The following is a 15,213-nucleotide window of genomic DNA, read 5'->3' as shown; positions in this document are numbered from 1 at the left end:
AACGTCCGTCTGAATTCCGGATTCCATAGAATTTACCTAGAAATTATAAAAACAGAGAAGATTAGTTTCCACTGATCGCCCTTTTCTAAAACCATGCTGGTTATTATCTAGAATGGTTTTTAATGAAAATGTTAATACATTTGTCACTAATTTATCTAACAATTTAGGCAAAGTTGATTGTTTTGCAATCGGTCTGTAATTTACTATCAAACTTTTGTTACCAGACTTATAAATAGGTGTAATAAAACTGGTTTTCCATTGGGAGGGGAGAGTGCCAACAATTAAAGAACGATTAAATAATCTACATATGGGAACAGTTAACGAGAAGATACATGATCGTAATTTATAGATCGCCATTTTGCGAAAAAAAATTTAAAAAATATAATCATGTATACTTCACTAGCGACACTCATGTAGAAAATGAAAAAAATTTTTTTTTTGTTATAGGTGGAATTGGGCACGACTTCTACTGTTCGCCGCGGAAGAATTTTTTAAAAAAGCGGTTCACGGCAATCGCTGCACAGCCGCCATTTTGTAAAAAAATAACAATAAAAATTTTTTTTCTATTTTCCAAGAGTTGCTGAATCCAATGATATATTATTTATATACCTTACATCTCAAATTTCCTTTAAAAAAAATCATGAAAAAAGCCTTATTTTTTTTAGAATTTGGTGGATATTACCCCTTAAATAAAATAAAATTTTTTTACAAAACATTTTTTTTTTAATAAGTAAATTTAATGGTGTAAAAAAGAAATAGGGTTGCCATTTGAAAGGTTTTCGGGTAAGAGTAGGAGTGCACCAAGGTTCTGCTTCAAGCCCTTACTTATTTTCTATAATGATGGATGAAATTACTAGAGAAACACAAGGAGAGGTGCCGTGGTGCATGTTATTTGGTGACGATTTTTTAAGTATTTAGGTTTTAAGTATTTAGGGTCAGTTGTGTAAAAGTGTGGTGGTATTGACGAGGATGTAAGACACATAATTAAGTACGGGTGGTTGAAGCGGAGAGAAACTTCTGGCGTCTTATGCGATAAAATAATTCCAATAAGGCTAAAAGTTATATTCTACAAGACTGTAGTGAGGCCAGCTATGATGTATGGTTCAGACTGTTGGGCGGTTGATAAGAAATTAGAGTAGAGAGTGAAAGTAACAGAGATGAGAATAGACTTAGATGGTTTGGTCATGTTACGACAAAAAAAGATTCGGAAGCCGTAAGAACAGTTGTAGAAAGAATGTTGAAGGAAGAAGAGGTAGAGGAAGACTAAAAAAGGGATGGAGAGATGTTATTGAATGCGATAAGAGGACAGCTGATGTGGGAGATCGTGTCAAATGAAAGTTTAGGATAAGTGTGGCCGACCCTAAGTATCTGGCATTAAGGCGAGGAAGAAAAAGAAGATATTGTATTCACATTTCAATTTATATAATGCTTGTTTATCATGTTTGTCAGTTGTATAATTAACACTTTTTAATACTCTCAATCGTATTAATTTAGTAAATTTTATTATATTTTTGAACTGTATCTTATTTATATTACATAAAAAGTGTCTATAATCTTAATATTGAATTTATACTTGGAATTTTCCAAGTCAGCTTTTTGATTATCGTATTTATACGACAACTTCGTCAAATTGACGAAAGCCACCAATTTTCCTTTCTTTTAGAGTCTTTGGTTTTTAACACAACTCCTCGCTCATCAATTACGATTATATCTTTCTTCAATTCTCTGTAGTTTTTAATAATGGTCAAATAATTGTAATAATTATAAAAATAATTAAGTTGAATAACTCATAAGGTATTAATAAGTTTATTTCATATATTTCGTATAAGTAAAACACATTTGTTATTCAAGAGAAACAAAGAAATCTTGGAATTCTTTTCCACCTTTTGATATTTCTATTATTGGGTGGTGGTTCCTTTCACCTTTTTTCTCTACTATTTGTCGGAAAGACACATGTCCCTTTGTTTTTTTTACCAAACTAGTGTAAAAGAATGAACAATTTCCCAAAATATCACACCCTCCTGTGAGTTTTAAATTCAAATCCCTATTTGAAGCGTAATGTATTAATGCAGCTAATTTACATTTATGTTTATTATCATCTTTGCACATTGTTTTGCCATCTAAATTAGAAAAAAACTAATATTAAATTTACAAATTAACACACGTAGTATATTAAAAAAATATAATATTGTTTACAAAAACATATAAAAATTAATGACATAAGAATATAAAGTTATAAAAGTTATTTATATTCAATCTATCGATTTTAATGTAGCACTCAAATATGAATTACCATTATTATGAAATAACGTCCGAACAGCAATCGCCTTTACCAAATCAACACGTTTAGAGACAGCAAGGCTATAGACAACATTTTCTAAAAAAAACATTATAAAACATAATTTAGATTAGTGACAGTTACTTTCGAAAAGCTATAGAAGTTATTCAGGACTTCGAATTTCATATTTTCAAATACAGAATTAAAACCAAAAGTAATAAATAAACACGTTAGACACTTTTTTAAATCCCATCTATATTAATATTTAATTTAATTTTACCTTTTACATAGTCCAGGCAATCGTTAGCAATGCTGTCTTAAAAAAATATTTAAAAAAAAAATTAGAAATACGAGTACAGTAGTATTATTTGTAACGGTTATCGCAATATAATTTTCAACTAATTACTCACTATTCAATTTTAAAAAATATGTCTTTAAAATTTCTTGCAATCTAAGCTCACAACCATAGGTATGATCTATTACTTGTACTATAATGTATTATTAATTATTAATAATAAAAATTAATTACAAAATTATACACACAGTGTTATAATATTTTGGCTTAACACTTATTCAAAAAATGTTTGACCCAAGTTCTTTCGAAATTATTAAAATAATTTATACATTTATACATTTTAAATGATTTTGATCGTTTATAATCGGGTGGATCGTTACTCGGTTTTCATTTGTAAAATGTTTAATGCAAAGAAATGTTTTACCGAATACATCTTCAAATTTTATTATAATTGAAGAAGTAATTTTTTTTGGACACTCGATTACTTTTAATTATAATTATGGCTAGGAATTATGTGCTCTTATAAAGTTTGTTAAGTAATTCTGAACGCACCATCAGACAGTACAATTTTTATTAATTGACTTGAAAAATTAGTAAATTGTTGTTATCAAAGTTTTACTTTTGGAGGATTAGGGGTTTTAACCCCCTCTAGAATAAAAATTATTTTTAAAATACTATACATACAACCCTATGACAAAGTTGAAAAAAACTGGGGCCCTTCAAAGCGGCCCAAACAAACTTTATAAATACATAAAATTTCTAACCCAAATAATAATTATATGACGTTAAGATTATGTTTTAAGGATTATATTAGTGTTATGTTATGGTTATAAGAGTTATATCATAAATCAAATAAAATTGATGGTTTTACACAATTAAATTTTTAAAAATTAATTTCTAACAAGGCTCCAAAACAGAAACTATTAGAGCTAAAATATTATAACTTTCTTGGTTTTAAAATTAATGTTTATCAAAAATATGAAAATTTTAAATTGTATTACTAATTTTCATTAAGCAAAATATATAATTGTATTAATAATTATTAAAAAAAAGTTATTAATTTATATTGTAGTTTTTATTTGGTAATAACTACGGCTCCGTTGCTCTGGAAGACTGATGTATCGTTTATGTTAGATACAATTCGTTCTTATTTATTGAAGGTTGGGTTAAAATTATTGAATAATAATTACAAAATATGAAGAATCAAATTATCGTTGAAAATTTGTTTTACCTATAAGTACATTAATGTTCGGATACAATGGAGCTGAAAATTAAAAAAAATGTTATATATCTCAATGTCACACAAAATTATGATTATTGTTATGTTAATTTTTTTTTTTTTTTTTTTAAAAGGAGATTAAATTTTTTCCTCCAATTTTTGTAGTTTTGATGCGAATCTAAATGATATTAAATTTACCATTTATTTTTTTTTTTACGTCTGTTATACAAAAAAAATATATTTATTTTAATAGTATATAAGTCGCGTAATCGAACCTATCTTAGCGAATGCTATAATAGGTGTAAACACGGGGTATTAGTGACTGCCACTCTTTACCTAATACCCGTACTGTGCCTATTTTTTACATGATTTTTGGTATACTTTCAGTGAATGGTTGTCTATCCCCGGCAGCCATGTTAATTTTTTTAATAAGAAAGTAGAAATATATAACATTTAAGAGAGAGTATTACACTAATATCGTCAATCGTGGATATAATAAGAAAAAATAGACTTAGACGGTTTACTCATCTTATTAGGAGTTAGGAATGGAAAGCTGTAATAAAAGATATAGAAATGAATTTTGAAGGAAAAAGAGGTAGAGGAAGACCAAAAGAGAGATAGAGGGATGCTATTGGATGCGATATGAGGACAGATGATGTAGGATATCGTATCTAGTGGAAGTTTAGAATAACGGTGCCCAATCCCAAGTAGTTTGAAAAAAGGCGAGGAAAAAGATAAAGAATAAAGTAGAAATTCATCTAATAAATAACTTATAAGTTAGTTATAAGCTGTAAAATTAAAGTCAACACCCTTTTTAATATATAAGGGATGAACATAAAAAATATTTTTAAAAAACTATTTCTTTACTGAAACATCGAAACTATTTAGTATATAAATTATTAAAGGATAGTTTATCAAAGAAAAATAAATATTCTTAATAATTGAGAAGACTCAATTCTTTTATTCAGTTATCCTTTAATAGTAATATTAGATGCTATCTTTGAAGGTAATATTATAATAATTTGTCGATAATTTTTACTTAAGTTATATGTATCTAAACTTCATTAAATATAATGAATTGCACTTATTTTGAACTTTTTGGCCTGTGCTTCCAAAAAAACGGAGAAAAATTATTTATAAGATAGATACTTAACACGGCCGCCGAGGATTGACGGTCGGTTATAGAAAGTGTACCGGATATCTAGTGAAAAAGGAGGCACGGTACGGGATTAGAACCTGCGACCCAAGGCGTCATGTAGACAAACCTTACTACTAGACCACCGAACCCTTATGATTCAGATGCCGATATTCTTTCATTTAGGTTGATAACGTGATATGCGGCTGAGGGAAACACGGTACCGTGTCAAACTAGAAAAAAATAATATAAATATATAAAATAAACCAAAATACAAAATTATGAATATTTTTTTTATTTTTTTATCATAAGATCTATTGTAATAATCACTTTGTATTTATTTTTGTTAGGAAAAGTTCTATTCTCAATACCCTACATGAGTAGGACCATGACATTCATGATAATTGATTAGGGTGAACTATGGAAATAATAAGTACTAGAGTAGCAATTTAAGTGATTCGGCATAAACCTCATTTTAGCTTCGATGCAAAGCTAAGAAGGTATTAATTTTGCTATGGTGTGTTTTTTTTTGTGTTTGTTACCACTTTTCCTCAGCTCTTGATGAACCGATTTCTTTCTACGATACGTCAAAAGATCACAAATTGTATCTAGTCGAAGACATTACCCTCAAAAATTAATTATACTTCCCTCGTTCCCCGTAAATCGAGAAAATCTCCAAAAAAATTACAAATTTAAAAATTGCTAATTTTCAACATTTTTTCGTTTTTTTTATTTAAAACAGCCATAACATTTTCAAAAATAATCAAATAAATATCATTTTTTTTAATAATACATGTCATAATTACCTATCATTTTATATATTTTTTTTTTATAAATCTGACCCTTTTTCTGCCCATAGGGAGGATTCAAAATGACAATATTTTCACAAAAAATTAACTTCACATTTAAAAGTGTTTCGGAAACTCAAACACTTTTATATATATCATAAATTAAAGCTGATGCAATATACTTTATTAAATAAAAAAAAATTTCGGACTTTATTTTGTCTTCACGATGAAAATGGCTATCAAATGCAATTTTTGTGTGAAAATTCACGATTTTCTATTATATTTTATTTATTTTTAACTCATTTGATTTTTATCTCATTTAAATTCAATAACTTTAATGAATATCAATGACCCAATCACTGTAGATCCCCTTTGTTTGAAGTAATTTCTTATTCATATTATAGTTTTTTTACTATGTGTTTTTTTATATGGCTTTTATTTATTTCCTCAGCTCTCACTTGAACAACTTTTTTTAAAGATATATCAAATGATCACAACTGTTTGCGCTCGTTATCACGCGATTAAGCGATAGCAATAATAATGATGGTCCCCGACTAATATAAGACCAGTTATGCTTCGTACGCGCGCGGACAAATCGCCAGCTTACAATAAAATAATAATAAAAAGATAAAGTCCACAATTAATAAACATTCGTATTTATCAATTTATTTATTATACAGATTGAACCAGACGCAACAACAACTAATACACTAAATTGAGTAGATTATTTTAACAACATTTTGATTGGTTTCTTTACTTAAAATAAAATCTACATATTTCAATTGTAGAATACTTTTAATAACCAAAAATTACTTAGAAATGATTACTATGATTCAATTTAAGTGATTTATTACAATAAAAATGCAAAAAAAATATTGAGCTTTTCTGTTAAATTTACAGTAAATATTAATTATACAATTTCCTGGTGCATATTAAACTTGACAATAATATTTTTTTATTCTCATAAAATTTTCCATTTGTTGAGTTAAAAGCTATGGTAAAAAATTCAACTTTTTTATTTTGAACTTTCAAAAAATCAACTTTTAAATACCAAAAAAATATGTTAAAAATTATGTTTTGCACTGAATATTTTTAAAATATTAAAAATCAAAATCTGTAATAATTTAAAAACAGTTTTTTTGTGTTATAAATTATTTTTTTATCCTAATAAATCATTTCAAAAGGAATATTAATAATTTCTATGTATTTATTGGTGTTTAAATAGATATTACTGACGCAAATTACGTCCCAAAAATGTGGTCGACTCTGGTTTTGAGAGTAGAGACCCGTGGGCCGTTTTTTAATGAGCTACACCAGGTTATTTTAACAAAAAAATAAAACAAATTGAATATATGAATCATAATCTTCGCATAATATCGCGGCACTTTCGCTGGCGTCGACGACGCGATAAACAGCGTGATCCTCGGGCGTCAAAAGGGTTAGCAGCGTTGATGGCGACGGTGCGCTGATACAGATCGGTTCGTCGAGTCCGGTCGTGCAGCAGGTCCGGAGCCGTTGTCACGTTGACAACGGTAAGAAGACTCCCGTATCATTTGCGGTGGGTCGTCGTTGGCCATGCGGCACTTGCTGAACTTTGCACCGCGGCGTATGACACATGGCGTTGGTCAGTCAAATACTCATAGTAGGGCGACGGCTGATAAAGGTGGCCCGAGTAGCGGGGCCGTGTCAATACAATTGAAATATTTAGAACTATTTTCCTTATAGTCATATCCTATAATTTTCATAATAAAACAAATATACTATATACGCTGGTGACAGCGGTTCAGTTTTCATATTATGTAGTAATTTTTAAAAATTCTTCGTTTATAATCTTTTAATTCGATGACCGTGATCACACAGACTCTCGTTCAATTTTATAGCATGATTTCTAAATGATGATTTATCATTTTTAATTACTCTGCGATTGGATGAAAATTTATTGACACTTTCAAAATATTTGTTGGAATGGATCATAAGAGATGATTAATGGTTTTGAAATTTACTTGGTAGTATTTTCATTTTGGAATTTGCTGATTGCACTTTATTTAAATGCTGACTGTGTAACTTCCATTTTACATGAAGTAAAAGTCTATTAGATATTTAATCATCGTACTATCTGATATCGTTTAATTTTTATTCTTAAAATATTATGCATCGTGAAAAATTATAATTTGAGATCATTATAAAATAATCAACAAGTATGAGATTATAATATTTTTTATTTTATTTTCATGAACAGCATTTTTACAAATGATACATTCAAATGTTTTCAAGATTTTTTTCTCCATTATTACTGTAATTTTTTTCATCCATGAAATCAAAAATATCGTTACAGCATCCCCATTTTTCATTTTGTTCAAATGAATTCATTACATCGATGTTAGGATACTCTTCATCATTGTAGTTATCTCCTTGATAAATTGATTATATTTAAATTGGTATTATTTCTAAAATAACATACATAATTTAACGCTTAATAATTTTAAAATAGGAATAAATATTTACCCGTTCACTGCACAATTATTCATTGTGTTTAAAATATTCTGATTTGTATGATTTTTAAAATCCACTACGAATTTCTCTCATATACGCTTCATTATGCCTTTGTAATCGAATGTGAGTATTTCATTATACAATACCATCGACGTCTTTGGTAATAACGACGTATTAATGGTTTTTACAATTGAATAGACTAAATTTTCAGGTAACAATAAAAACTTATTTATCACCATATCCTTTGCTTTTTCATTGATTTCTTTACTCTGCATTGATAGCAAGTTACAAGTTTCGTATTTTTTTTTTTTATCACTTCCAGAAGACATAGTTTCATTTCTTTTCTTGCAAAATAGGTTTTCGTTAGTTAACGATACACGCACCGTTTTCCGTTCTTCGACACATTTATTCGATATGGATAAATAACTTTTCCAGAACACATTTTGATTTGACAATATTATTAAACATCGTACTCAGATATATTTTTGATTTACAAGAATCGTCCCTAAACGAAATAAGTTCATCAATGATGTTTAAAAAGTTTATAAATTTATTATCCGACATCCAAAAGTATATACTTGGTGTTATGATTACTATAATTGGAACGTATCGATCAATTACCCATGTACAACCGATATGCAAAAATTTTCGCTCTATGAAACTGAAATTGAAGACCGATGTAGTCAGTACAGCAAACTCAGGTTGAGGTTGATTCGGAATAGTCATTCTTATATCTTTTCCTCACGTAGTCATTTTCATCATGTTCATCTTGAATAGCATACTGATTACGCACAAATAAGAAAACAGTTATAATATGATTAATTTTCCACAAACGAATGTGTTATAAACCAACTTTGAATAATAGGAGAGGGGGAATGCACACATCTTTGAAGTGAGAGGTGCTGACTTCAAGGTATATTATCATAAGTGAAATATCAAAGGAATTATGGTTTTTACACTAGAATGAAAATGTATATATAACAACTATTGATGGAGAAAGAAAATAATATTTCAGAGAACACATAAATAAATTGATTTGGGTGATATCAAGTGAGATACTGATTGATACGCTAATTTAAATGTTGATGGAGGTGTTATATTAAATTAATTGTTATCAAATTGTTTCACTGATAACCAACACACACCTTTCGATTTCTTATTTTGATAAGAACGGGAGGCTTATAATGAGATTAGTGAGACGCTTTTTAAGTGGTAAGGGTGGCGCAAAATGAGTCGCATAATGAGTCTTTGATGATGGAAATATGATTACCTAAGCGTCTGGTAGTCGATGATAGAATTCTTAGAAATTATAGCTGTACATTTGATGGTATAGTAAAGAATAAAATGTGTAGGCGTAAAACACCACCAGTGGTGACATATTTTCTCATAAAATACATACGATAATCATTGTTACTGAACGGTGGTACCTTAGATGTTGGAACTATGCTTACCTAAGTGTCTGGTAACCGATTATAGCAATGTTCATATAAAAATATTTATCATAATTTCTATTTAACGTCTAATTTTAGAAGCATATTTAGCTACACCTATTCTCTACCAGTCCGGTCGGATGGTGGGCGGTGTGAGGCGGCGGCGTTCGTTTAACGATATATGTGATATAGCGATGTTTTATGGATCAGTAGAGTAATGTATAAAATATTGTATAAAATACATACGAAAATCATTGATACTGTACGGTGGTACCTTTGATATTGGAAATATGCTTACCTAAGCGTCTGGTAGCAGATGATAAAATTCTTAGGCATTACTTGTACATTTGATGTTGGAAACATGATCACCTAAGAGTCTGATAGCCGACAATAAAATTCTTAGAAATTATTTGTACATTTAATATTAATAACACACAGACAGCAACGCAATTGTTCTCATATAAAATAACAGACGCTTATGATCATTATATTACAATTATACCTTTGATGTCGGAAATATGCTTACCTAAGCGTCTGGTAGCCGATGATAAAATTCTTAGAAATTATAGCTGTACATTTGATGTTGGAAATATGCTTACCTAAGCGTCTGGTAGTCGATGATAAAATTCTTAGAAATTATGAAGCCATAACAACAAACGTTACCATTGTTCTCATAAAATTCATACGATAATGATTATTACTATATGACAACATCTTCAATATTAAAAAAAATATGCTTACCTAAGCGTCTGGTAGTTGATGGTAAAATTCTTAGAAATGATTTGTACATTTAATAATACAAAGACAGCGTCACAATTTTTTCCCATAAAATTACAGACGTTTATGAGCGTTATACTATAATTATACCTTTGATATCGGATATATGCTTACCTAAGCGTCTGCTAGTCGATGATAAAATTCTTAGAAATTATAGCTATATACTTAATAATACACAGACAGCGCCGCATTAGTTCTCATATAAAATTACAGACGCTTATGAGCGATATAATATTATGATACCTTTGATGTTGGAAATATGCTTACCTAAGCGTCTGCTAGTCGATGATAAAATTCTTAGAAAACGTTGGGTTTCATCCTCTCCCTCCCCCCGCATTAGGTTAGTTTACATAAGGTTTCGTCCTCCCATTGCATTATGTTAGTTTACGTTGGGTTTCATCGTTCTCCCCCACCATTACATTAGGTTAGTTTACGTTAGATTTAATCCCCCCGTACACTTCCTCCACCGCAAGGAAGGTGAGTGGGTGAGGCGGGGGGGGCCGCAAAGTCCCCTAAATTACCCTACTCCTATAATTATTTTTTACAATTAAATAGAGAATTGTCTGATTAAATGTAGTCCATAATGAGTTTGTATTACTACTCTTTGAGTCAATAGAGTTTTAGATAAAACTCTCTGAAGAATACTCTAATCTTTTAAGTGGACATTTAGCCACAATTCTCCGAATAAAAAATATTCACGTCAGTAGGGTATTTTAGAGAGAGCTGGTTCCCCCCGCCTCACCCACTCACCTTCCTAGCGGTGGCGGAAGTGTACGAGGGGGGGATTACTCACGTCTTCTAAAATATTGAAAAGTTGCTATAGAGCATTGATATTATAGATTTATTAAATCATTTGTAAATATAGAAAATACTTTAATGTACCTGTTTAATAAAAATAAATTAATTTATAGCCTTTATAACGCACAAGATTTAAACATAATAAAACTTAACAATCCATAAATTATAAAATATAGTAGTTTAAAATAATAAAACTAAAAATTTCTTTAAGTGATTACTATTTGTTTCGTATTGATTTTTTTTTCCCACAGCCGGCATAAGTGTGGACCGCTCTGGAACTACCGTGAAGTATTGATGGGATAGTTAATTTTTTTTCAAATAAAATATTTATCAATTACCTTTGTTATATTGGAAAAATGTAAGAAAATGTAATGTTGTTTTTCTACGAATATCTCATTTGTAATTTATAAATATGATTAAAGCATATATTTTTTATAAGATCTATTATTTACATCGGTAAAATTTATTTGTCTTTTTTTTGACATACAATAATTAATCAATAGTGTATTTTTAATGTTATAAAAAATAAATTATGTTACTATTGGCACAATTGCTAAACTTAAAAATTTTTAATTAAATAAATATGAATACTTAGAAATTATACATGAGATATTATTTTTTAGATAAAATAAATTGCAGTCGATTCAATCAAATTTTAATAAAAAAAAATCTGTGTAAATATTAAAATACTGAAACTATAAATAAAACATTTTTTACAAAGTAAAAATTGTCATCAATAAATTCAATACATCTTGATAAATTTCATATCTTTTATTATACATATTTCCAATTACACGTCAAATTTTAAATCCTAAAATATATTAATTTAGTAAGATTTTAAAATTGTTCAATAATGATGAGTCAAGGAAGAAAATATATTATTTTGAATCTATTTGTCTATTATCTATCAATTTGTATAACGATTGTGACTAGCAATATAACCAGTGATAATCCAGATATGCAAAGTAAAAATAATTATTTAAATTATGTAATGTTTTTACCGATAATTTATAATCGTTGCAATTATTTTTATATACTATTTTATGAATTTTAAGTTGATCAGTAAGAACAATGACTCTTTTTAATAATAATAGTATACTTCTATCTTTCTTTTTTTTCCTCGCCATAATCCCAATTACTTGGGGTTGGTCAAGTATACTAAATACATATTTTTTTAATTACTGATCAAGTTAATCCTTCAATTTTTCATTGAACGTAGACCGATTGATTTGCGTTTGTTTCGGTTTAAAAACTAATTAATGATTCGTATATTTATTAGAGTAAATTAAAAAAAAAGTAACAAAAAAATATCATATAAAATTTTAAGATTTTTTAATTTAGTAAAATTATTTTGTGATTTTTTACAGAATTAGCACAATTAATTGAAGAGACGAGTATGTAAAAAATTATAATCAACTTAATATAATAATTTAAATATACATCAATATACGATAAAGTACTGTATCAATGAAACAAAATATTAAGATAACATCAATCGATGTAATTAGATATCAAAATTAATTTTACCAGGCTAATTAAAACTATAACAATGTTCATAGAAATATTGCTGGAGAATACTACTGAACAAATATTTCATATAAATACTAAATTATTCTAAAACTTGTAATCGATTACCATAAAATCACATTAAAAACATTTTATACTCGGTGTACAAAGCTAATTTTTTCTATTACGAATATTTAGCATATTGTAGAAATAACTACTAGTATACAGTATAATATATTTAGTATTCTAAATATATCATTGTTTTTTTATGACGTCGATATTCGCAGATACGCAGCATTTATTATCATTGGTAGTAAGGCACATTTTTGTGAGTTTATAAATACACCAACTGGCAATACAGAATGTACATCTATTGATAGTCACAATTGACAATAAACACTATGTGACTGTGATAGCGATGTCATAAAAAACAAATTAGCTACCTGTATATTTGGTTCTACGTGTATTACACATGTACATTAATTAAAAAATATGAAACTTTGAAGTTTTATATCTAATATACAAATAAAGTTTTATTAAAAATTAAAATGCCATTTACTACTAAATTAAGTACACAAGCATTTTATTAAATTCAAAATATGTGTCCCATTTGAAAAAACAAAGTTGACACCCTTACAAAGGATGAACTTAAAAAGTATTACATATTCAATAACTCAAGAATAATGTGTAACTAAAGATAACTAAAAAAATATATTTAAATTATTTTCATTTTGTAAATAATTGAGTGGGTTATGATAAAATATTAACGCTGTAATATATGTATCTAACAAATTCCAAAATAAATTTGTAAAAACTTTTTATTATTATTTTAAGGGTAATTGATTGAATAACATTAAAAGAAGCGTTCTGTATAGACGTATTTCAGTAATTTTTATTTTATGCGTGTAAAATATATAAAAGTATAATAATAAATGTCAAATATATTTATATATCCTAAACATGTACCAATAATTTATAGTGTACTTTAAATTTATTTTAATTATAATGTACCATATAATAGTATAATGATGTTCATAATAAATTATTTCAGATAAGATGTTGGAAGCAATTCCATTAGAAGGTATTTTCATGATAGATTTTATAAATAAATTTAAATTATATCTTGAAAATTATTTGAAAGATAATTTTCAATCGTTAACTAGAAACCTATAATTATTATTATACAATTAAATGAGGAATGAACAACGAAATAAATGTTGGCTGGTAAATGGCTAGATTTGAAATTAACTTTTTGATTTAATAATATTTTTAGCTACTAGTAAGAGGAATGTGCAACATAGCAATTTTTTAGCTGCACATTTTATTGAAATAAAGTGTTTATCAACATTAACTTTCATCTAACGAAAAACATCACGAATATAACTAGAGGAATAACATTTTTGAATAACAAATAAAATAAAGAAAGTGGATTTTTTTATATATTTGTATGGCATTTCCATTTCAATATATGTAGGAAATTTTCAATAATTAGTTAAATTAGCTAAGTTATTGGAAAAAATAAATCTAATAATTATCCAGCAAAATACTTGAATGTCGAGATTTATAAAATGTATACAGAATTATCTGTTAAGGATAAAAACTCATTTTCTCAAAAACTACTGAATATTTTCAATTTTAGTAACAGACAATATTGTTTGATTTACGAAACTTTACAAAAATATGTAGTAAAATGCTTTTTTTCAACCGTTCAGGAAAAAAAACGTACGTTTTTAAGTGGGCCATAAATCATTATCGGTATTTATTCTTGCTATTGTAAGTGACACATACGATAACAAATATTATCAATAAGAACTTATTTATGTGACAAAAATGACGATTTCTGTATGCTAAACAAACAATTAATAGAAAATTGGTCAATCAAATAATTATTACTGTATAAATTAATTATTGAATTTATAGGTCCTAGAGTGACATTCGGTACATTATAAAACCCAACCCAACCTTAACTTAATTAACTTGTAACGTGACAAAATGTGAATGTTATGATATTGATAGATTACTGTTTTGCTTTGCTAATGGGCGCGCGTACGTTATATCCGGCCGTGTAATCAGAAAACTGTACTGTTGCTGTCAAGGTGAACGCTATACACACAATATTCTTTATCAGTTTAACAATCGTTCCCTATATGACACATACACTGGCCACCACTGTCCATACCTGTATAACTCTAATATTGTTCATATTTTTATCTGTTGTATATTTTGTAAATCATTAAGCCGATACCCTCTCCCAAACGGGTTCGTCGTCGTTGTGTCTCGCCCGGTGTGTAGAAATTTTTTCGTAACTCTCTTCCCTTTGAACCACCGTCGTGGTCTGTTTTGCTGTGTGCGTGCAGCCAATTATAGTTTTTTTTCTCGTGTTCGTTGTATAAACATAATGTACTAATCCAGCAAGGCGTCGGCCATTTCCGGGGCCGAGATCCCCATCTTAGGATGAGTCCCATCCGGGACTGGGTATTGTATTGTTGTTTTT

The 15,213-nt window shown here is 28.2% G+C and overlaps 1 protein-coding gene and 1 long non-coding RNA gene across 3 annotated transcripts in view; one reads left to right on the top strand and one right to left on the bottom strand.

Annotated features, from left to right (window-relative positions):
- Nucleotides 1-1,790: 1,790 nt before the first annotated feature.
- On the bottom strand, nt 1,791-3,867 carry LOC126904153 (uncharacterized). The gene is made up of 5 exons (XR_007703674.1): nt 3,805-3,867; nt 2,689-2,766; nt 2,559-2,594; nt 2,294-2,377; nt 1,791-2,120 (listed from the first exon to the last, which is right to left on the bottom strand). It is a non-coding gene; the product is annotated as an uncharacterized LOC126904153 (long non-coding RNA).
- A 7,569-nt stretch (nt 3,868-11,436) lies between these two features.
- Nucleotides 11,437-15,213, top strand: part of LOC126903802 (uncharacterized) — a 30,453-nt gene continuing 26,676 nt past the window's right edge. The window contains exons 1-3 of one of the 2 annotated variants that reach the window (XM_050682295.1): nt 11,437-11,571; nt 12,581-12,607; nt 13,771-13,800. In XM_050682295.1, coding sequence (XP_050538252.1) covers nt 13,776-13,800 — 25 coding nt within the window. In that variant the 5' untranslated portion in view covers nt 11,437-11,571; nt 12,581-12,607; nt 13,771-13,775. Of the gene's footprint in view, nt 11,572-11,961; nt 12,179-12,580; nt 12,608-13,770; nt 13,801-15,213 lie in introns of those variants that run through there. The other variant, XM_050682293.1, reaches the window with a different exon arrangement.

The sequence above is a fragment of the Daktulosphaira vitifoliae genome, unplaced genomic scaffold (genome assembly GCF_025091365.1).
Source record: "Daktulosphaira vitifoliae isolate Bord-2020 unplaced genomic scaffold, ASM2509136v1 Scaffold_4, whole genome shotgun sequence".
In the NCBI taxonomy this organism is placed as follows: Eukaryota; Metazoa; Arthropoda; class Insecta; order Hemiptera; family Phylloxeridae; genus Daktulosphaira; species Daktulosphaira vitifoliae.
This window is presented reverse-complemented; position numbering and strand designations above follow the sequence as displayed.